Genomic DNA, 24,786 nt, shown 5'->3' on the forward strand with positions numbered 1-24,786 from the left:
GCCTAGGAGAGGCAGAGTGATCGGGGCTACGATCACACCTGGGAGGGCTGCCCCTTGTGTGGCCTGGGGAAGCAGTCCTGCTCTTTGTGGCTCACAAGGAATGCTAAAAAGAGCTGATCTTTAGTATTTACTTTAGGTGGTCGTCACTGCTCAACTCGGATCTACTGCTGGGCATCCGACAACGTGGGCCTCCCCCTGACTTACAGTCATGGTTGATTCGCAGTGCCAATGATGTCATTTTAAATGTTAATTAGGCCCCCATCTGCCTTTTGTGGGAGCCTCACCATTGGCCTGATTTGGATTTTTTTAAGTTTAAACAGCCGCAAATGGGGTTGGGCTGCTTAATCCTGATATTTTAACCTTCCTCCTGATCCTCTTCCACCTGTCGGGGTGGTGGGGGTGGGGGGTTAAAATCAAGATCCTGGTGTCCAGCTTATATTTTAGAAGTTTCCAGACACTGTACTTGAAAGACACTTTGTCTCGTCAAAAATGGGACGGCTGATAATCCTACGTGTATCTCTGAGCTAATCCATAACAGGTTAAAGATGAGTAAATGGGCCTGATTTAACCGGACTAGTTATTATGTTATGCTGTAATATAAGAATCGATTCCACTATTTGCTGATCCCAGCACTGAACACAAGGGGCTGGCTTTTCTGCTCCTGGTCACCTCTGATTCCACCCCGGCGGGGCGGCAATGGCGGCGGTGAGCTCTTCTGCTTCCAGGCTTCTGCCAGCTTCCAGCGCCCCACCGGAGTTTTCCGGGACGGTTTCGGCGGGCTGCGGAGCATTACCGTCCGGAAGAGGCGAGCCGGTGCGCAACGCCCCTGGTTGTGACACCAGATCGCCTTTTGACTCCCGCCCGATCTGTAGCGCTGTGCAGAGCGCCATGTTGGAACTGCATGTGAAAACGGGCATTCCAAGCTGCAGTGGCTGCAGTGTGGTAAGTAATGTTGACCTCAGGTAAGTGTGAATGGTTTTTCTTTTATTTTTTTTTTGCAATTTCTGTTGTGGTGGCATGGGCTATGTATTGGGAATGTTTTTGGTGGGTTTTTTTCAGGTTGTCTTTTTCTCCCCAGGCCTCTCTTGGAGCGCTTCCAGGGCAGCTGTTTAGCTCGGAATTTCCGCATGCTCAGCCGGCCTAGCGCCCTAAGAGAGGTGTGCAATGCCTCCCTTAACGCTCCGCCCACACTCAGGGCCCAGCTGCCCAATTTTGCTGACTGAAGCCTTTTCCAGGCGCTTTCAGGACCGCCCCGCTATCATTAAGGCCCCGAAATCCTAAAAGCTGAAAATCCAGCCCAGGGAGTACATTGCAGGGGTGCAACCAGCGATTTTTCACCCATTCACTTTACTCAGCAGAAAGTCACAGGCTCTGCCCGCCATGCGATCCTTGCTAGCGCCGCTCCCTGCTGGGAGTGCTGGACCACTGAACCGGCCTGACAGTATGTTGCTTTCCTCCCATCATTCACTGCATTTTCTAAGTTCCTATTTAGAAGGGAAGTTCTGTACGTTGGGCCTTGAGTTTATTCAGCACAGGGAGAGAAAAGAAAAACATTTGTGTATTTTCCCCACAGAAGGGGGCCAGACTATTCGGGGAGAGGTTTCTGCTTCAGTTCACTTTGAGTGCAAAAGCAAAAGCAAAACCCCTGGCCTTTATCTCTTGTATGATCTAATGATACAATGTGATCAAAATTATTATTTTGATTTTGCTTTTCTTTTTAAGCTGTGCTATGCAAGGTTAGCAGGGCAATCTGACAAGGAAAAGGCCATGTAATATTTTGCTGTGCCAGTGGACTGTGCAGTGTGTGTGACATGGTATGGGCTGGTGATTCCGGCCATGGTGAGTTCCTGGTCGTGACGAGCCTGCCAGGAATGTACACTGATTGGAGGACTGAATGGTACTCCTATTGGCTGTTAATGCTGCAGCACTGGCAAAGCCCTGGGAATAGGTCCACCGCTTGCCTTGGTTGGGGCATAGAATGGTGGGGAAGTGGGGAACTTGAAGAAAGGAGGACATTTAATCATTGCTAAGGAGAGAATAAATATCAGATGATTTCACGTTTTCATAGAATCATAGAAATTTATAGCCGGAAGGAGGTCATTTGGCTCATCCTGTCTGTGCCGGCCGACAGAGTGATCCTGCCTAATTCCACTTTCCAGCTCTTGGTCCATAGCCTTGTAGGTTACGGCACTTCAAGTGCATATCCAAGTATAGGTTGAACCTCCCTTATCCAGAACTCCCTTATCCAGAACCACCCCTTGTCCAGAAGCATTCGCGGCCACCGGGTGGCGTATGCGTAGAGCTCCATCATTGAACAAATTGAAGTCCTTTCTCACTGCCGACTCCTGCAATTGCTGGCCTGACCCCGCGATCCAATGCCCCCCCCTCCCCCAATGATCCCTCTGCCGCACTCTCAGCCCCAAGCCAGTCTGCCCCGATATTCCCTTGCTCAGTACCTGTGCCATCCAATTTAATGTGACCACCCCTCGTCCGGAAAACTCCCTTATCCAGAACAGGTCAGGTCCTGAGGGTTCTGGATAAGGGAGGTTCAACCTGTACTTTTTAAATGTGGTGAGGGTTTCTGCCTCTACCACCTTTCAGGCAGTGAGTTGAAGACCCTCACCGTCCTCTGGGTAAAAAGAATTTCCCTCAAATCCCCTCTAAACCTACCAATTATGTTAAATTTATGCCTCCTGGTTATTAACTCCTCTGCTAAGGGAGTCCTTCCTATCGACTCTATCTTTTGAGAAAAAATAAAATCTCACTATTTAAACTAAAATAATTCAACATACTTACTGTCATACTTTAAGTTCGTAGATTATTGTTGATTCTAATCACACACATAAATTAAGGGATACCTTTCCTTTACCAAGAGCCTCTGTAAGAATGTTTTCTGCAAGGGTTACTTTCCTTCTCTATCCTGTTCTTTCATGCCTTTGGCTTCTTACAGACAGTGAGAGTACTTACCATCCTGCATATGCATACATTCCAGAATAAAAAGCGAGGGGAATTCCCATAAGGTTAACTTCTTTTGCATGAAATGCTTCATTAAAGTGTTGCGTTTCTCCTGTGGTATGTGAAAGAAAGGAAAATAAGCAGAAACATCATAATGCATGATTAGAGAGGCTGACGCAAGCAAGTAATCTGATTAACCAAATACACAATCATTCATAATTATTGATGGCGTGCATTCTTCAAACTGATTTAGCAAATTAATGGTGTTGTCCAAATTCTTAACAGACCCATGTTGTCAGTCAAAAGGTGGGGGAAGAAAGGGTTTGATTAAGCTTAAAATGAATGTTCTAATATTTTCCTTTGCTGGAAGAAAACTCCAAGAGTGGATTATATATGAGGTGCTGTTACGACCTCCTCTCCTACATAAAAAAGTACCAAAACTAGGGGCCATAACTATAAAACTATCACCAATAAAACCAGTCGGGAATTCAGAAGAAAAGTCTTTACTCAGAGAATAGTTAAAATGTGGACATTGCCACATCATGGAGTGCTTTAGGTGAGTAGCATAGACGCTTTTAAGGGGAAGCTAGATAAATATATGAGGGAGAAAGGAATAGAAGGTTATGCTGATAGAGTTAGATGAAGGTTCGTGTGGAGCATAAACATGGAACAGTTGGGCCAAATGGCCTCTTTCTGTGCTGTACATTCAATGCAATTGTAAATGTACTAAGATGCACAATTATAACTGGTCAGAGAGAGACAGAAGTTACAGCTTCAAGACCAATACTGATGTGTTGGTTAATTTATCTGCTTTCTGTAATATGTCTGAGAATCTGGAAACTGGCCCTGTAACAAAGGGCCCAAACTAACGTAGGGGGGAAACTCTGCAGAGGAACAGCATAAAAGGGTGTCAGTCGCACTTCAGTGGCAGCACTCTTGCCTCTGAGTCAGAAGGTTGTGGGTTCAAGCCCCACTCTAGAGCCTTGACATAAAATACAGCTGACACTTCAGTGTAATACTGAGGCAGTGCTGCACTGTCAGACATGCTGGGGCTGAAATTCACTGTCCCCAAAGGGACGGCTACTGCGGAGTTTGGGCGGACGACCGATAAAATTGATTGGCCGCTGAGGTCGGATGATTTTCCCTTCCTGGACGGCGCGGTGAAGCCACTGTAAAGGTGACATTTCAGTAGTGAGCTCTGCAGCGTGCGGGCCACTGGAAAGCGGCAAGGACAGGGATTGGCAGCTGCAAAAAGGAAGGCCTTTTCCCAGAGTGTCCCCGTGAGGTATTCCAGTTGGTGCTCAAACGGGACACCGCTGGAGTGTTGCCGCGGTCGGGGCCCTTTGGTAGGGAAATAGTTTTATTAATTTTAGTATTTTAATTTAAGATTACAGCATCCACTGTATTTATCTTTTAATAGTTTATTAATTATTAGTGATTTTATTTAAGATTACAGTATCCACTGTATTTATCTTTTTAATAGTTTTATTAATTGTTTTGGCTCCATTCAACCTGCTGAATGCTGCACGGAGATTTTCACAGACTTTTGTCCAACTGTCAGGTCTGACTCTTTAGTGGAGGCCTGTGGGCTGCAGGGACCTGCTTGGCAGGGTTCACCCTGAGGATGGGAAGAGTGTTGGGAGGGCGACACCTGGTACACCTTCTCAGAAGCAGGCACACAGGAGAAGGCGTCGCTGTCAGCACCGTGCAGAGAGGCAGCGGGCAAGGGAGGCAGCAGCCATGATTCGTTCATTCTGTGCCAGACCAGTGTGCCCGCTGTCTTCACCGGTCCAAATCAGGATTGCGGTTGGCTGCTTGGGGACAAGGGATATCCCCTGTACACTTGGCTGCTCACTCCTCTGCGGAACCCCAGGACAGCGCCAGAGCATGCATATAATGATGCTCATTGTGCCACCAGGTGCATTATCGAGCAATGCATAGACATCCTTCAGCAGAGGTTCCAGTGCCTGGATCGCTCTGGTAGCACCTTGCAGTACTCTCCTCAACAGTCCCCATAATCGTCCTGGTCTGCTTCATGCTACACAACCTGGCCATCATGAGGGGACAGCCGCTGGAGGTCGAGCCAGCAGTACCACCTGAGGAGGGGGAGGAGGAGGCGCAGGAAGAGGAAGAGGCGGAGGTGGCACAGGAGGATGAAGAGGAGGAGGAGGAGGAGGCGCAGGAGGAGGAGGAGAAGGAGGAGAGGAGGAAGAGGAGGCGCAGGAGGATGAGGAGGAGGAAGTGCAGGAGGAGGAGGAGGAGGCGCAGGAGGAGGAGGAGGAGGAGAAGGAGAAGGAGGAGGAGGAGGAGGCACAGGAGGAGAGAAGGAAGAGTAGGTGCAGGAGGATGAGGAGGAGGAAGTGCAGGAGGAGGATGAGGAGGAGGTGCAGGAGGAGGAGGAGCAGGAGGCGTAGGAGGAGGAGGATGAGGAAGAGGCGGAGGCGGCGCAGGAGGAGGAGGAGGATGAGGAGGAGGTGCAGGAGGAGGAGGAGGAGGATGAGGAGGAGGAGGAGGCGCAGGAGGAGGAGGAGGAGGAGGAGGCGGCGCAGGAGGAGGAGGAGGATCTCCGTCACTCCAGAGCTAGGAGGCGTCAACTCATCGCCACCCTGGAAGGGCCGGGTGCAGACTGGCCAGCACCCTCCTGGGAGGGTGCGTCCTCACATATTTGGAGGTGCCTGACACCTCCCCTGCAAACTCCCTCCATGCATTATGTACTGCCTGTCTGCCAGGTCTCCCCATGTCAGGAAACAGTATTCTTCTTCTGTCCTCCACACCGTCCATCAGTGTCTCCAGTTCCATATCAGTGAACCTGTTGGCTCTTCTTGCACCTCGTACACCAGCCATCCTTCCAACCTCCTTCCAATCTCCTTCCAAACTCCTTCCCCCCTCAGGGCCTTGCTGCAAACCCTGCCCTTTAAAAGGGCCAAGGAGCAACTGGTGCATTAGAAACCCTTACCTGCATGCTGAATTTCTCAGTGGTGATAACGCTCAAATTAAGACAGCTACACCACTGAAAATTCCACTTTGGAAGGGGTCATTAGCGCTGGAATCTATTTATTCACTTTTGGAGCTGAATATGGGGTGACCCAGCCACAAAAATGTCGGCGCTAATGGCCACAAAAAGGTGGGGTGGGGGGGGAGGTACCAGCTTTCCAGCGATATTGAATTTCAGGCGCATTATATTTTGGATGAGACATTAAACCGAGGTCCCAGCCTGCCCTCTCAGGTGGATGGATATAAAAGATCACAAGGCATTATTTTGAAAAAGAGCAGTATAATTCTACCTGGTGTCCTGGCCAATATTAATCGCTTAACATACTGAACTAAAACAGATTATCTGGTCATTGTCACATTGCTGTTTGTGGAATCTTGCTACGCACAAATTGACTGCTGCATTTCCTACAAAAGTACTTAATTGACTGTAAAGTGCTTTGGGACGTCAGTTGTTTTTAACTGACACAATGGTGCTTCCTGACATATTATAAATTACGCTATCATCTGGTTGGATTGTTGATAAATACCACAGGGGAGCTACGCCAATGATTATCTAATAACAACAATGCCGCTTTAAAGTCTTCAAAATATTGGTGTGGACTCACAGTGCACTGTGTTGTCAGATACCACTGAGCCGTCTGCTTGAAATCAGGAATTTCTGGCTTTGATGTCAGAAACTCATAGCGTGATTTTTGCAGTAACTCCAATTAAAAATAAAACTTCCTGTTAAAGCATTGCAAGCAAATTGTGTCACTGAAAGTAAATTTGCAGTGCAGAATGAGATTTTAGTTCAGCTGCCACATGAATACTCTTTACTTAAAGTGATGGAGAGAATAGAAGTAAAATATGGAAAACTAATAAAATTTTCTCATCACAAAATGAAAAAGAAATAGTAATGTTTGATACAGCACAACAATGTTAACAAAGCCAGCAGAGAAAGACCATTTCTATTTTGTCATTTGGGAATATTCTGTTGCTCTGCATGCAGCTCGTTAGAAATGGTAAATTGTTTTGTGATTGCTTACCTCTGAATAATTGCACCATTCCGGGGATGATGATTATTAAAATGGCAGCAAGTTTCCAGAATGTCAGAAAGATCTGTAGCCGTGCAGTCCAGCTAACGCTCATGCTGTTAATGTACATTATCGCAGCTGGAAAATAAAACAGAACAAAATAAACACTGTTACCCCAGGTAATAATACACTGCACAATGCCACACTCAAGGGTACTGCTGACTGGCAACTGGATCGAAACCAACGCTACACAATTTACTTCACAGTATTGTCAAACTGTGTAACATAAAGGTAACAAAATATCTGATGTATAATAAAGGATCAAAATATTGACAAAATGAAAAAAAATCTATCTCTCCCAACATCCTTGTTGCTCCCATTTGGAACCTGTGTGGAATTGATGTGCAAAGTGCTTATTCTGCTTGTGATTTCTCATACAACAGCTTTCCTAATTTCAGTAAGATATTGCCGGCTGGGGGGTGAGAATAAGGCACAGGCCATGCATTGCCTCACAGCGAGGGAACGAGAAATCAGAGGGTGAGTTATCCAGAGCTGTGCTGATACATCTCCGAGTAGCAAGTCACAGATCTGTCTTAGCACAGAAATTGGTGGTAGGTCACCTGCCGTCCACTGCTATGTGAGCTAAAGAAGAACATAGAACATAAGAACATAACAAATAGGAGCAGGAGTCGGCCATTTGGCACCTTGAGCCTGCTCCGCCATTCAATAACATCATTGCTGGTTGGCAGACAGGAAGCAGAGAGTCGGGATTAAAGGGTCCTTTTCAGAATGGCAGGCAGTGACTAGTGGGGTGCCGCAGGGCTCAGTGCTGGGACACCAGCTATTTACAACATACATTAATGATTTAGATGAAGGAATTGAGTGTAATATCTCCAAGTTTGCAGATGACACTAAATTGGGTGGTGGTGTGAGCTGTGAGAAGGACGCTAAGAGGCTGCAGGGTGACTTGGACAGGTTAGGTGAGTGGGCAAACGCGTGGCAGATGCAGTATAATGTGAATAAATGTGAGGTTATCCACTTTGGTGGCAATAACACGAAGGCAGAATATTATCTGAATGGCGGCAGATTAGGAAAAGGGGAGGTGCAACGAGATCTGGGTGTCATGGTACATCAGTCATTGAAAGTTGGCATGCAGGTACAGCAGGCGGTGAAGAAGGCAAATGGTATGTTGGCCTTCATAGCTCGGGGATTTGAGTATATGAGCAGGGAGGTCTTACTGCAGTTGTACAGGGACTTAGTGAGGCCTCACCTGGAATATTGTTTTCAGTTTTGGTCTCCTAATCTGAGGAAGGACGTTCTTGCTATTGAGGGAGTGCAGCGAAGGTTCACCAGACTGATTCCCGGGATGGCAGGACTGACATATGAGGAGAGACTGGATCGACTGGGACTGTATTCACTGGAGTTTAGAAGGATGAGAGGGGATCGCATAGAAACATATAAAATTCTGACGGGACTGGACAGGTTAGATGCAGGGAGAATGTTCCAGAACCAGGGGACATAGCCTAAGGATAAGGGGTAAGCCATTTAGGACTGAGATGAGGAGAAACTTCTTCATTCCCAACCGCAGAGAGTTGTTGCTGCCAGTTCATTGGATATATTCAAGTGGGAGTTAGATATGGCCCTTACAGCTAAAGGGATCAAGGGGTATGGAAAGAAAGCAGGAAAGGGATACTGAGGTGAATGATCAGCCATGATCTTATTGAATGGTGGTGCAGGCTCGAAGGGCCGAATGGCCTACTCTTGCACCTATTGTCTATGTTTCTATGTTTCCATGATCCTGGCCTCAACTCCACTTCCCTGTATGCTCCCCATAACCCTTTACTTCCTTATCGCTCAAAAATCTGTCTATCTCCAATTTAAATATATTCAATGACCCAGCCTCCACAGTGGAGGAAATGACACACAAATAATGTGGGAAAGACCAAAATCAGTAAAAGTTAGTTGCTAACGATACAAAGTTCCCTCAATTTAGAACCTCTCAAGACATGCCTCACAGCGCATTTTAAGAACTACTAAGAGCTCTGGAGCCAGATTCCTGCATAAAAAAGAGTCAAGCATCTTTAGCCCAAGCCTTACTGTTCTTCTCTATAGCGTCTGGAGAATGCTTGGTTCCCTGGCGCCATGGAAAGGAAAAAGCTTGGAGAAGTACGGAGATCGATTATATTGGGTGTCCCTCCCCCCACCTTACATTGTCCCGGGATCTCCGGGACCTTCCCAGATAGGCAGACCCAGGCCTGCAACTGCAAAAAGGTGCAGGAACAGGGCAGCCATGGATAAGAAGCAGAAAGGGATGTCCCCAGCCCTCTCACTTCGGTTTCCTCTCTCTCTGCAACAGAAGGATGCCCATTTTGAGGGGTGTCTGAAGAAGCTGTTGCTGGACCTAGCACCTAGCCCCTGAAATCGGAGGCTGTTAGGCGATCTGGCAGCAAGGCAAGGGAGGTCTGAGAATGTAAGGATTTTGCAGCTTTAACAACGGCAACTCGAAGGCCCTGAGGCTGGCAGTCAAGCCTATACTTTCAGGCCAGCGTCTGTGCCTCTGTTCCCATTTCTGATTTCAGATGAAGGCCCTGTTAGAGAGTGGGGCTGTGCCAGGAATGTGATCAGGCCATGCAAATTCCAGGTTCCAGGCAATATTGGGCCCACTGTGTACAAACACCACAGTACTTTAACATAGTACTCTGCATACTTTAGCTTCTGAAAGTAACACTGTTAACACCCCATTCCTTACTGCTGTAAGATTGATAATGGACTTAAGTGCATAGGTGCCCACCCCCCACACAATGACTAGATGTAGGAACCTGTAATGTCCCCAAGGTGCTATTGTGCTGCAATGTGGCTGGACATTGGGAGCCAGTGCACAAATCGCGCACAAGGCTCATTAAGGCCCCGAAAAAAACTTTAGATCGGGTGTCTCCTAATAATGTGACTGGAGCAATGCTCAAACTCCGTAGTGCCTGTCAGGAATGGAGGCAGAATGGATGGCACCAATTAATAAATATCCTGCTAGGTGCCTGACTTTCACTATCACAGCCCTGTGCCCTGTACAGTGCCCGTTCTTGGTCCTTCTACACCTTAAAATCCTAGCAGTGCTCAACAGATAGCCAGCGACACTTGATAGGCTCCTGGCACCTGAAATTCCAGCCTGCCCCTTCACCTCCTGCCCCCCGCCACTCCCAATGCATTGTGCGCTACCTGCTTGGAGTGTCATCAAAATATTATAATGTGCTGATCTCGTCATGGGGTCAGCTCAGCTCAACTTGTTGCTCTACAGGCACTTGAAGCACCCGAATGGTGCCAGCCCAGTCAGGCAAAGGATGGGATCAAAAATAAAGTGCTGGACCAGAAACGATCTAGTGTGTATTTTATCTTAACCAGGACACTATTACGTTGCAAAGTGGTGAATCGTCTCAACTTGTGATACAGTACAGATATGGAACAATCATCCTTAGGAGCGCAGGTATAAACTTCAGACCGAATGACCTATAAACAGAATTCAATTGTGGATCTGATTGTTTTATAGAGCCATCATCATAGGCAGTCAAGGAAATCTAGGAAGATTTGTTTCCACTCTTAAAGTGAGTTCTCAGGTTACTGAACAGTCCAATATGGGAATTACAGTCTCTGTCACAGGTGGGACAGACAGTCGTTGGAGGAAAGGGTGGGTGGGGAGCCTGCTTTGCCGCACACTTCTTCTGCTCTCTGCGCTTGTTTTCTGCATGCTCTTGGCGACGAGACTCGAGGTGCTCAGCACCCTCCCGGATGCTCTTCCTCCACTTAAGGCGGTCTTTGTCCAGGGACTCCCAGGTGTTCGGTGGGGATGTTGCACTTTATCAAGGAGGCTTTGAGAGTGTCCTTGAAACGTTTCCTTTGTCCACCTGGGGATCACTTACCATGTAGGAGTTCCGAGTAGAGCGCTTGCTTTGGGAGTCTTGTGTCGGACATGCGGACAATGTGGCCCACTCAACGGATCTGGTCGAGTGTGGTCAGTGCTTCGATGCCTGATTGAGAACACTGATGTTGGTGCGTCTACCCTCCCAGGGGATTTGCAGAATCTTGCGGAAACATTGTTGGTGGTAATTCTCCAGCGATTTGAGGTGCCTTCTTTAAATGGTCCACATCTCTGAGCCATAAAGGAGGGCGGGTATTACTACAGCCCTGTAGACCATGAGCTTGATGGCAGATTTGAGGTCCTGGTCTTCGAACACTCTCTTCCTCAGGCAACCGAAGGCTGCACTGGCGCACTGAAGGCAGTGTTGGACCTCGTCGTCGATGCTTCCCCTTGCTGATAGTAGGCTCCCGAGGTATGGAAAGTGGTCCATGTTGTCCAAGGCCGCGCCATGGATTTTGATGACCGGGGGAGCAGTGCTGTATGGTGGGGTCAGGTTGGTGGCGGACCTTTGTCTTACGGATGTTTAGTGTTGGGCTCATGCTTTCATATACCTCAGTGAAGATGTTGATGATGGCTTGGAGTTCAGCCTCTGAATGTGCGCAGACGCAAGCGTCGTCCACTTACTGTAGTTCGATGACAGCGGATGAGACAGTCTTGGATCTAGTCTGGAGGTGACGAAGGTTGAACAGGTTCCCACTGGTTCTATAGTTTAGTTCCACTCTAGCAGGGAGCTTGTTGAGCATGAGATGGAGCATTGCAACGAGAAAGATCGAGAAGAGAGTTGGCGCGATGACGCAATCCTGTTTGACCCCGGTCCGGACGTGGATTGGGTCTGTGGTGGATCCGTTGGTCAGGATCACGGCTTGCATGTTGTCATGGAGCAGGCGGAGGATGGCGACAAACTTTTGGAGGCAGCCGAAACGGTTAACAGTGGTTAACAGCGTCAAAGGCCTTTGTGAGGTCAAAGAAGGGTTGGTGCTTTTCCCTGCATTTCTCTTGCAGTTATCGCGCCGTGAAGATCATGTCCGTTGTAGAGCATCTACCCTTTTATAGAGCACTGCGATACCAGCAACTGAACCTGGAGGGTTGTTTTTGTGTTTCAGAAATGTGTCTGGATTGAATTGTTCAATGGACGGAGACTCAGCTCTGCTTCTCCTTGGGCCTTTCAAATATGACACAGGTAGAAAGGCATTGGCACAAATTCTCAGTTTGTCTTATTTCAGTAGAGTCTGTTGAAGAAACATTCTGAGGTGATCAAATGCTATCTGCGGTGGTATTTTAATATTAACAATTAATGTTATGTACATCGCAAATGTTCAACAGATCAGTTGCTAGGTGTGTGGATGTGCTCGGAGTCACACTGGAGAAGTTGGTGATTCTGGACAATGACTTGAGTCCTGTGAATAGACGATTCATTCTGTTTTACGGGACTTGGGTGCAGCACTCAAAATTTTTAGAGCTGATTTAAGGACAGCACCCTGTTTCTCTCTCTCTGAAGTTTGAGACCAGCATGGACTTTTGAGAAGAAACTCCCCCCTTTCTCTTGACTGCAAGCCCTCTACATGACATGAACGAGGCACGTTTCAGCCAAATTTTCAGAAGGCAGAAATGCACAGTACTGAACCATAATTCAGCACCAGTTAGCACTAAATTAACAGTCTCACTTAAAATACCACTGGATTTGTCTGAGGTTGGGGCTAATGCAAGTTATTAGGGCCCCTATTTTCAACCTTCCCGATTTTTGGTGCCCACATACAATAACATACGTTCTCCACCCATTTTTGCCCCCAAAAATGCTAGTTTCCCCAAAGTAAAAGTTATTTTTGGCACCTCGCTACCTGAAGATAATTCTGGGGGCAGAGCTTGTAGTGTACGCTGAAAAGTCTCTGTGCATGCGCTGGAAAAAAAATCACTTTCTACACGCGACGGGTCTGCCTGGTCTGGATCATCAGTGAGAACCCATTGGTATCAGAGCTGGATTTAGAGATTAAAATTACAGCTTCAAAAGTTGGATGCAAGGGAAGGGGACAGAGAAGGAGAAAGGGACAGAGAAGGAGAAAGGGAAGGGGAAGCTGTAAGGGCCAAGAGATTTCTATCAAAAGAAATTGAGCCCCTGGTAGACATAATTGAGAGGCGATGGGATGTGCTTGAAAACAAATGGAGAATGGGCCAAAAGAAACTGAAACCCTCTGTACTCGCAAAAGTTTGGGACCAAGTTGCAGAAGAGTTTAATTCATTATCCATTACCTCAAGAAGCGGCACACAGCTCAGAAAGAAGTGGCAGGACCTCGGACAAGCAGTTACTGTCAGTAATATTTTTATTTAAATTCATATTTATATTTATGCACTGCAACAACATTTGTAAATGTGACTAATGTGTGTGTGTGTGTGCGCGTGTGTGTGTGCAGAAGGACCCTCTCTTATAAAGTTCTATTTTCATCTTTGCAGAAGATGGTGTCACAGATTATCTGAGAAAAGTCAAAAACTGGAGGAGGTCCGGCAAGTAGGCTGCAACTAACAGCCGTGGAACAGAGGATCGCTGATATGATTAAATCTCACAAGAGATCAATTACCAATGTGGACGCTGGGCCCAGGTTACCAAGAGAGGGTAAGCCCTGCAAATTGCACAGTCTGGGTTGGCTAAATGTTAAGTACTGCATGGGCTGGTTACGCTTTTGCCCACTCCCCCTGCAGCTAACCAAGCATCTGCTCTGTTATGTTTTGTAGATGTTGCACATCAAGAAGACACAGAAGATGCACCTGAAGTAGAAAAAGAACATGATCAGGAAGCCATCAGTCCAGATATTGTTCATCTAGATCAGGAGAATGAAGGGCAGCGGGAAGACCCCAATACTGAGATGGTTACACTGGAATTGGAGCTGGTGAACCCCTCGAGGATTCCAAGCTCTTTCCTGAGCGATTGAACCGATGCAACATTTCAAGGTGTACCATTTGAGGCTGTGGGTCCCAGTGTGTCGCAGCAAGTCACACCTGGGAGACGGCAAAGGAGGGTGGGAGGGAGAGCTGAACCTGAAATACAGGATGCAGGGAACATAGGACAGCTCGTGGGTATGAGTGGCTAACAAGATCGCTCCTGGAAGTCATGGGCCCAATTTTGTCCATGACTTGCATCAATTCTTTTGGAGTAAGTTGTTTTTTCTGGCGTAAGTTTAAAAAATGCCATTTTCCCCAAAAAATTTGCTCCAGAGTAAGTCAGTTAGGAACGATTTTTTTTAGGTCAGTTTTCTTTTTCAAAAGGGGGCGTTCCCAGACACTTACGCCAGTTTTGGCCATTTATGCCACTTTAGCCAGCAAAAATTTACTCCAAATCGACTTAGGTCAGCGTATATGGCCAGCTCTGAAAAACCTTGCGGGCAGTGAAGAAAAAGCAGCGCACATTCAGCAGACATTAGGGCAGGGATAGGGGAGGTAAGGGAACTGGAGAGGACCTCAACAACCAAGCACCAAACATTGCAAGGAAAAGTTCAAATAATTAAAATACTAATAAACATGAAGTAAATCCTACTGGAGAAATGCGAGCTGCAGGCTGTCATGGGGAGGGGGGGGAGCGGAAGCCAGAGAGAGAGAGAGATGCTGGTATACAAAACATTCTTTCTCTCTCCCCACCACCCCCAAAACACTCTTTCTCCTCCCACCCCCCCGCAAAAGTCTCCTCCTTCCCCCCCCCAAAAACTCTCCTTCTCCCACCCCCACCCCCAAAAGTCTCCTCCTCCCCCTCCCCCGCAATCAAAAGTCGCAAGCACAGCCACTAAATAAAAAATAGAACCGAAGTCCTACCTTGCCCGGGAATTCAGCGGCCAGCCGGCCGGTGCAGGAGGCCACTCAGCCGGGGATAGAGTGCGGCGAGATCGAGCGTCCCTTCGGCCGGGGATAGGGGCTACGAGCATCAGGTCCTGCTCACAGCCCGCAGGACGCGCTGGGAGGGCAAGTGCATGCGCGCAGCCCTCACTGAGCATGCGCGCAGGTACCGGCAGTGCTTTCTGCGCTGGCCTGTTGCTCCGCCCCCCCGATAGACTGCACACCATGCCACGACTCCTGGGACTCCGAAGAGTGGCCAGGATGGGGTCCCTTTTTCCTGGCGCCCATTCCAGTGCGCAAAGTCGGCATGCTTCAGGTCAGTGCACTGAAAAAACGGCTTGGGCAATGTTGGGCCCCATGGGTGGTGTGAGGGTAGAATTAGTGGGACTGGCACTTGAAGTAGCAACATTGGCTGGAGGAATGGGTGTGGTGAGGGGAGAAATTGCGGGACTGTCATTAGAGGTAGCAACACTGTCGGGACAGATGAAGGAGAGGTTGTCAGTAGCAGCAATAAGGGGTCACACCCAGGCTGTCATTGCTGCCACTAACATTCTAACCCCAAGACCAAAGTCAGGGGTTGATCCATAAGCTGAAGAAGAGTCCAATGAGGAACCCGGGCCTTCCACAATGACGTCTGCTAGGTCTGTCTCTGTCGGAACCCACAAACAACAAATGCGCCATCGGAAAGAAAATAGAAAAAACCTTGGGGTTGGCGGGGGGGGGGGGCGAGGAAGCAGAAATCTGCAATAATGGGCATGGGTAGGGATAGAGGCAGCATTGGGGCAGGAGTGGTGCACAGCGCTAAGGGGAAGGAGAGATGGCTTGTTTGCTTCTTTCTTCATTGAAAAGATTGATGCAACATTTATTAAAGTTATTAAAGTTATAAGTTAAGTTAAGTACAACTATACTGTACAAATGTTTAATAAACCTATTTATTTTTTACATTTAACCAGAATCCTGTGTATTATTATTTGAATTAAAGCAACATAAAGCAACACAACATTACGTTTTCACACTAACAGGTGCAAAGAGTCAACACTGTGGAGACGCACAGTGATTTATGGCACCTTAATGATGACTGTCTTTGATTAATGGAATTTTAGCTCTACTTCTGTCTTTAACATGGTTTACATTTTATTGGGTACACTCCATTATAAAACAATGAGCAATGGTACAGCTTTTGGTGCCACTTGCAATGCTGCATATTGAACTAAATGACATCTAGGTTGCTGGCCTAAAACCACAAACATTAAGTTAACATAACCACTTATTAGTATCACTGGAAAAGGATGGAAAGGGTTGGGCCGAATCCACAGACTCCTGGAATTTGTTCTACAGGATGGCATCCCACTTAATGGGCTCAAATTTCCCCAAACCCTTTTTCTGGCGCCTGCACCCAAGGTGCGCTGTTTTTGTCTGCCTCCAAGCGCGCCAATAATCTTCCTCACATTTGTGGCCACTGCCCAGCCTCTCCTCGGTGGTGGCGTAGCGTGGCCCAGTGGATTGGGGGCGGAGCCAGGTCCCAGCGCTGAAAACAGTGCCGGGACCTCTGCACATGCACGCTAGAGTCTGCGTGCATGTGCAGTCCGAATCTGTGAGTGCACGCTGCAGGCTGTGTGGGAGGGGCCTCCTGAAGCACGCCGTCCCGAGCCTTGGCCGAATGGGCTCCCTCATCGGCGGCCCGCTGCGTTCCCTAAGGTAGGACTTCTATTTTTTATTTGTTATTTACTGATTGATTGATTGCTTATTACTTTGGTCATGGTGCTTTAGGTGCAGGGTTCCTTCTATTTTTTATTTGTTAATTAATTGCTGATTACTTTTTGTGCTTTGTTTAGTGCTTGGCGCTTTAAATGTATTTATGCTTCTTTAATGCTGTTGTGAAGGTGTTTAGTGCTTTGCAAGGTCCTCTTCCCCCCTCCCCCACCACCCCACCCCGCCCCCCCACCGCCCTATCTCTGGCTGCCTGCGCTGATTTCTTCAGTCAACGCAAGGTTTTTCTGAACATACAAGGGTGCCCGATTACGCTGGCCTAAGTTAGTTTGGAGTAACTTTTAGCTGGCTAAACTTGCTTCAATGGCCAAAACAGGCGTAAGTGGCTGGTAATGCTCCCTTTTGGAAAAAAAACACTAAACTAAAAAAAAAACTAACTCACTTATATTGGCGCAAATTAAATGGCCAGAATTGCAACTAAAAAGATACTCCAGAAAAATCAAGTGGCTCCAAAAAAAACAGAGCAACTCCTGGGGAAATTTGGGCCCTATGTGATGGTTCTTCAAGCTCGTGCAGTAATGGGATATGCTTTTCATGTGGCCATGTTGTGCATCAGCAGTTGCTAATCATCAACGTCATAGGCAGTCCCTTGAAATCGAGGAAGACTTGCTTCCACTCTAAAAGTGAGTTCTCAGGTGACTGTACAGTCCAATACGGGAATTACAGTCTCTGTCACAGGTGGGACAGACAGTGGTTGAAGGAAAGGGTGGGGGGGGGGGAGTCTAGTTTGCCGCACGCTCCTTCCGCTGCTTGCGATTGATTTCTGCATGGGCTCAGCGACGAGACTCAAGGTGCGCCCAGATCCTCTTCCTCCACTTAGGGCAGTCTTGGGCCAGGGATTCCCAGGTGCCGGGGGGACTAGGCACAAGTCCACAGTGCAAAACTGCTCATAAGTGATACAAATGGCCACCAAATAAAATGATTTCACTGAGAAAGTGGATAGGGTGGCTGGTGTGAGAAGTGGTACAATTCATAATGGTGCGACAGGGGAAGCTTTTCAGAGGTCGGGGTTAAGCACATATTTGAGCCAGAGGAGAGGAGGTTTAATCTCCTTCTGATCCTTTCTGTACCAACATGAGAATGAAATGTTAAGAACTGGTGTCCACAATTATTATGTATGAATAAAGAGTCTGATCAGATACTGTGAGCTCAAAGTAAAGTGTTACCGTAGTCTTTTATTGCAGGTCTCCAGACTGCCTCTCCAGCCTGTGAAGTCTCCTTAAGTACAGGTGCTCCCAAGGAATTGTGGGATTCCTTGGGACTCCAGGGGATGAGCCCTCTAGTGGTTACACAAGGTATTTACAGGTTTACATATATAACAAAAATAAAAAGTTCTTCATTATTGAAGACTTATATCGTTCACGCTGATGAGTGCAAAAATTGATTAAACTCTGTGCATTTCTTTTGGCCCAGGATTGCAGTGGGCCAGGAGCGGGGAGGCCATTTGGCCCGGGATTGCAGCGGGTCGGGAGCAGGGAGGCCATTCGGCCCGGGATTGCAGAGGGCCTGAGCACCATTTCCTTAAGTTAAGGTAGGGTTTTTCTGCATGGTACTTCAGGTCATTCTGCGCCGTTCTGAAAAAAATCGTTGTTGGGGAAACTAGCATAAATGGGCAAAAACGGCACGGAATCCATTTTTAATGCTGACCGGTGGCAAAAAAAATCTGGTGCCAAAAACTCTGGCGCTAGCAATCGGCGCCGGCACCAAAACTTTGTGGAAACTTGCAAAATACCGATTATTCAAAAAAAATCGCCGGGCGCCAAAAAAACAGTGCCCAATGGTGGCGAAAATTGCCTCCAGGACTCAGTAGAAATAGCTTCATCCTGCATCTAGCTGCTCTATAACTGAGATTGTTTGATGCCGACAACAGTAACTTAAAGTAAAAAAAGCCTTTTACCCAGCACTGATCTTCCTCACCTTGCTGAGCAGCAAATAATTTGCTGAAAAGGTGATAAAATATAAATTTAATGAAATCTTATCTGAAGGCTACCTTGGTTCAAACAATGCAGATGGTGATGGAATAAAGAGAAGGCACAACTGAGTGGCAAATGTTGTTAGTTTCTCTCCTGTAAAAGGGTGCCATAATTCATTCCCTGTGAATTATAACTCATTCAGACTTGTGAAAGAACTCCCACATGTAATGCCTGGTGTTGAGTTGTCCTCTAGACACCCCATGTAAATCAGTGAGAGAAAACATGGCACAGTTTGCTTTAGGGCACAAACTTCATGCCAGACTCTTGCCATAATTCTGTTTCTTTGCTTCAGAAGCCATTCATCAAAATGGCTGCAAAAGCACAGACTCAATAAATTTGTCCCATGTAATTAATATCCACTTTTCTGTAATTACCTACATGCTGATAAAAAAGATTTATTTTATAAATATAACCCTTAAAATTACACAGTGCAAAAACCTTGTACCGACATTTAACATATTTGTCTGAAATTCCTTTTACTTATCCTGTTTAAAATAAATGGGTTAATGTCTCTGTTAAAATTATAGGGGGCAGGAACTCAGACAAATTTTAAGCCTTTGTATGATGTCATCCTGTGGTGTATTTTCAAGACTATACTTTTGTTAATTCAAAGAATCTTTGGAAAATATGGAGAATTAAAAAACTATTAGCCCCCGAAATTGCATAGGGATTTTGATTAGTTTTATGGCGTAACTCCAATAGGAGACTGGGGCATTCCCGAGGGGAAAGGCATAAATTGCTAAAATTGGCCACTTATACTCATTCCCAGGTGTTTCCACTGGTCTCTTGCCGGAGTTACAGCGGGAGACTTAGAATTTCAAGGCCTGAATTTCACATATTAAGAGAGTATGGAAAATCTTGTAAAGTTCCTCACCATCTTTCCTGGGGGTACTGACTCTTACTGAAGTACAATTACACAGACTCCACATTGGAGCTTGGATAGTAAGTGTCACAAGGCAATTCGACTGACTTTCATCCTGTCTTCACCTTTAGAAAACATTTGTTAGTTACAGAAGTAGAGAGGGGCAAGACCATGGAGGAATTTGAACACAAGGATGAGAATTTTAAATTTGAGGCGTGGATGGACTGGAAGCCAATGTAGCCCAGCGAGCACAGAGGTGATAGGTGACTGGGTGATAGGTGAGGAGGGGAGATGAAGATGATAGTTTTGAAGGGGAAGGGAAAAGTACCTGAGCAGAGGGAATCGTTTACAAAGTCAGCTAGCATGGGGGCCAGGAAGGGAAGTTGGGTTAGTAGGAATAGGTTTGAGAGAGCAGGAGGTGGGTCTCAAATGAGTTGAGTTCAGAGAGGGTATGGTGGGCGGGGGGGGCGGAGAGAAAAAGAAACTAGAGAAATATAGGGGTTCAGGGCTAGGGCAGGGAGAACTTTGGTATTACATAACCTGTCTCCAAACACAGTCTTGTGCAGTCAGCAGCTACCTGAAGTTAAACACAGAATTACATATAATTTACACCACAGAAACATGCCAAACTCACTGAGGCTGGCAACCAGGGATGACGCATGAAAAGAAGGGCTTTCTTAGGCACTGTTTTTAGTGAATTGCCTTTAGGATCACCTTTAGGTTGCAACTGACTGTGTAAAACCAGCATGTTGGGAATTGGCAGTGCTCGTGTCTTCTTCAGCAGCAACCTGCATCGTGTGTTACATATTGGGTAACTCCAAAGTCATACTTGCTATTAATTTGACCATTAAAAGAAGGAAAGAAAGACTTGCAATTATATAGCATCTTTCACAACCATAGGATACTTTACAGCCAACATAGCACTTTTGAAGTGTAGTCACTGTTGTAATGTATGAAACGCAACAGTCAAAATGCTCTGAGCAAAGTCCCCAAAAACAGCAAAGTGATCATGACCAGATCATCCGTTTTAGTGATGTTGGTTGTTGAGGGATAAATATTGGCCCAGGCACCAGGGAGAACTCCCCTGCTCTTCTTCAAAACAGTGCCGTGGGATCTTGTACATTCACCTGAGGGATAGATGGGGGCTCACTTTAATGTTTCATCTGAAAGATGACACCAACATCAGCACAGCACTCCCTCAGTACTGCATAGAGGTGTCAGACAATATTTTGTGCTCAAGTCTCTGGAGTGGTGTTTAAACCGACAACCTCTGACTCAGAGGTAAGCATGCTACCACTCAGCCAAGCCACCACTACAGTATTCTGATCCATCTGAAATCAGAGTGAATTTCAATATACATTCAAAAGTCTAATACATTGTGATGATTTAATAGTATTGGGAAGTTTCCAAATTGGCTGAGATTTTACAAATTAAGAGAATTGTGCTTCATGCCAGAAGCTTATAGTAATGGGACTCAGTCCGTCCAGTTACAGATAACGCTCACTGAATACCACCTCCTACGCTTCACAAATGACTGTCGCATTTCATACATTACAACTTCTGATATGAGGAGAGCAAAGAAATATCTGGCTCACCTGTGCAGTCTGACATTGGAAGATACAATCTTGTAATGGGCCCAAAATTCCACATGGACTTTTTTTGGCGCAGTTGTAGAGGTATATCCGATTTTTTAGTGGTCCGACTGTGCCTAAAATAAAAATTCCAAGTTTGCAGATTCTCCTTAAACTCTGTGGGTGGAGCTTAAGGTCTGCGCTGAAAAACTGAGGTTGCCAGGGTAATGAGGGACACACTGAAGGGCTGAGGTACAAGTAAAGCATTTCCCCTTCGCAAAGTAGATCACGAAGTGAGACTTGGGACAACAGATTGAAATCTCAATATATGAAGCAATATGAAATACCTTTATAGCATTTATAGATTTTTTTCACCTCTACAGTGCTGGTGCCGCTGCAATCCCAGACCGAAAGACCCACTCACCCCCATCCCCCGCCGGTGTTGCTACTATCCTGGGCCAAAAGACCCCCCCCACCCCCCGCCCTCCCTGCCGGTGCTGCTACTATCCCGTGCTGAAAGGACCCTTCCCCTGCCGATGCCGTTTCTATCCCAGGCCGAAAGGCCCAAGGCTCCTGCATTGGCCCACTACTAGCCTAGGCCGAAAGACTCCCCCTCCGTGTGCCGTGTCTTCAGCTCCGCTGATACAATGGTGTCTTCTCTCTGCCGATTTTCTCTTCTCTGCGCCGATTTTCTTAAGTGTAGGTAAGGTTTTTCAGAAGGGTGCAGTGCGCCGTTTTAGGAAAAAAAAATCGTACATGGCCAAACTCGCTTAAATGGACAGAAATGGCGCACCCGGCAGGTTCCGCCCCAGTGACATCAAAAAATCGGGAACTAAAAAAATCGGACATACCTACTTTATAATGGCGCAGAAACTTTGGCAAAACTTGCAGATTTTAGTCTGCTCCACAAAAGACAGCGTACGCCAAAACAATGGCGCAGCATGGTGGCAAAAATTCAGCCCATTGTTTAGTATTGATTTTGTGAGGTGGGGGGGAAAGTAAATAAAACACACACACATGTAATGAGTAGACTTGTGTATGATTTTACATCCATTCTGCTCATCTGGCTGAAGCATGCAAGATCAGGGATTTAAATTCAGATGAAAGAAAACATATGGTGGGTATCATTTTCAAGCTATAATTAATAAACTGTTGCTCCTAAGGTTACTGAATATACAACAATGTTTCTTATTATGAGTATTCCAATGACTGATCTGTAATGTAATAATAACAGTGTGCACCCAGCAACTAACATGCTTGTTATTAACTAAATGCCTCTGTGTTCGATTGACACTCTGCTCCCAGTAACTGGTATGTGCTGTATTATTGACAAAAATACCTGGTGATTGACCGATGTGGTTTGACTGACATCTTGCCTGCAGCAACAGACATGTATTGTGATGTTAGCAATGTGTATCCAGTCACAGGTACATATCATAATAGTACGGCTGTTGGCATGTACTGTCTCTGTAATACAATTTCTGTCATTTCTACAGTCTGAGGGTCAATTGTTTACTGCCGTTGCCCTCAACAAAAATGAACATTTATAAACCATACATACAACAAACAGTATTACACTGGCTACAAGCCCAGTTGAATTGATTGAAGTTTTGGCTTTGGTAGATGTCATTGTGCTTCAATGTTCCAAGGTGACATCCAATGAAGTGTAATATGGGGATTCAGATGGGTATATTACTGCTGTTCAATCTTACCTGAACATTTTCAGTGTTACAAATCAAAAGCAAGTTAGAATAGACATTATATAGTAAATATATCCTCCTTTCCTGCTTCAAAAGAGAATTCAGTCTCATGTATTTAGTCTAACGCTTTATAGTTTTCATGGACTGTGGCAGCCCTGGTTTAGTGGAAGCACTATTACCTCTGAGCTAGAAGGTTGTGGGTTCAAGCCCCACTCGAGCAGGTAACATTAATTTTGGGTGATGGCATAAAATGGGCGATATTGATTCAGCCGCCCATTCTACATCCCTCCTGATTTTCAATTCCATTGAAAGAATAAAACACAAACGAGCACAAAGTCAAACACATGTACAGCTACAATCACAACAAAATGTAGAGCAACTCTTAGCCCACAAAAATTCTGGATCTTGATAAATGTATGTCGTTACACTACCCCTACCTTGTGACAATTTCCTTACCACAACTGCCTGCTTATTGAGGAAAGTCACACAGCATATCTCTCATCTAAAGGAATTATCTTTCATATGTTCTTATTTGTTCTTATGCAGGCAGGGAAGTGGAGCTGAGTCCATGATCAAATCAGCCATGATCTTATTGAATGGCGGAGCAGGTTTGAGGGGCCAAATGGCCTAATCCTGCTCCTATTTCTTATGTTCTTATATTCATTGAGGGGAGTGACATTATATCTTTCAGCTCCCTAATTTTGTATTGGTTTATGCTACACCTGGTTTTCTACCTTTACTTTTAACACTAAGAAGTTATGATCAATGGACATCTACCACCTTTCTAACCTGGGGCCTGTGCATCTTTTTAATATGATGAGATTGACACGCCCTCTTACACACATATCTTCATTTCCCCTCAATCATCTGGAAGGTATGTGGAGCACACCAATGTGCATGAGACCTAACAGAACTTGAAGCTGTCCTAACCTTGCAATGATCCAATGAGAGCTGTGTCAAAGTAGTGGTCAGTTTACTAAAACTTTAGTTGAAGCTGTCCATTAACCGCAATTAAATCTTCTTCCATAATTTTGATAGCGGATGGACAGCCTGGTTGGCTTTGTCCTCAGGCACGTTGTATGGTTCCTTACTACGCAAGTGACAGGTCAGAGACAGGGAAAATACCAGGCACTTGAAGTCTGGAATATGAGTTGATTACCTGATGAGTTGGAAACACTTGGCTGTACTTAGCTTTATCTCTGTAAAAGTGCCAGAGAGTGAATGACGAAGCAAAGGCCAGTCTTTTATGTAATTGTCCTGGAATCATGATATTTTTTAATAAAGATAAAGCAGGCAGGGTTATACTTTAACAGATCAATAGTCTCCGAGCATTAGGCAACCCTGTGTAAAACTAGGTGCCAAAATGGGCAATTGGTTTAGTCAATACTAAATGTTTTACAATATAAAATGAAAGAGGACAGGCAATGACTTGAGGCAATGACTGGCAGAAGGCGGCTCAATCCACTGTTTTCACACTGTCTTCTGAAACATCACTCAGTATTATTGCTGTCAGCTGTGGCGGTCCAACTGTCTTTGGTATAAGTCATGTTATTTCTGTTTCTTAATAATAAGTCTGATCTTCACTTGTTAGCGTAATTTATAAAGGACAAAGAAGGATATGCAGAAAGTTTAGCTAGTTGGAGAATGGTCTGGTTAACTTCATTTATAGCCTTAGAGTCATATGAATATTTGTTGCCCAATTTGTGCTCTGATGTAAGGCCTAAAAATTCAAATGCGCCATGAAAGCTTCTGGTGTCACCGTGGCCACAGGTTAACAGGCCTCCGAAAATGGTGGCACCTGTAGGACGGATATTTCGCTTTGGGGACGAATAAGTATTAGCCCAGCGCTAAACTGACCATGGAACACCCTCCTGGTGGCATCAGGCCCTAATGTGGCATCTATAGCTGCATTGCAGCTTTGCACAGCCTCTGAAAGCGAGACTGTGATTTCGCAAAGAATTGCAGGATGTTAAAAGGTCAATGCATTGTGTTCTTAAAAGGGCAATGCCTTCTGAAATGAGAAAAAATAAAAATGATGCAAAAATATGCAGTTTTCAGCCCTTACAGCTCAACTGCCTTCTGAAAAAAAAATTAACATTTGAAAAAACATTCCCAAATGGGAGTCTTCAGCTCTTAAAGCTGAATTCGCTTCTGCACCTAAAAAAATAAGATAGATGCTTCAGTAGTAACACAAATGGCTTAGCAAGCCAGGGAATGGG

General features: G+C 45.9%; 1 protein-coding gene across 1 annotated transcript in view; it reads right to left on the reverse strand.

Annotated features, from left to right (window-relative positions):
* Positions 1 to 24,786, reverse strand: part of LOC139248689 (cystine/glutamate transporter-like) — a 249,247-nt gene that overhangs the window by 138,656 nt on the left and 85,805 nt on the right. Inside the window, exons 4-5 of the mRNA XM_070872167.1 lie at positions 6,975 to 7,100; positions 2,968 to 3,067 (exon numbers count right to left, since the gene is read on the reverse strand). Of these exons, the coding sequence (XP_070728268.1) occupies positions 2,968 to 3,067; positions 6,975 to 7,100 (226 nt within the window). The remainder of the gene's footprint in view (positions 1 to 2,967; positions 3,068 to 6,974; positions 7,101 to 24,786) is intronic.

Source organism: Pristiophorus japonicus, chromosome 2, assembly GCF_044704955.1.
Source record: "Pristiophorus japonicus isolate sPriJap1 chromosome 2, sPriJap1.hap1, whole genome shotgun sequence".
Lineage (NCBI taxonomy): Eukaryota > Metazoa > Chordata > Chondrichthyes > Pristiophoridae > Pristiophorus > Pristiophorus japonicus.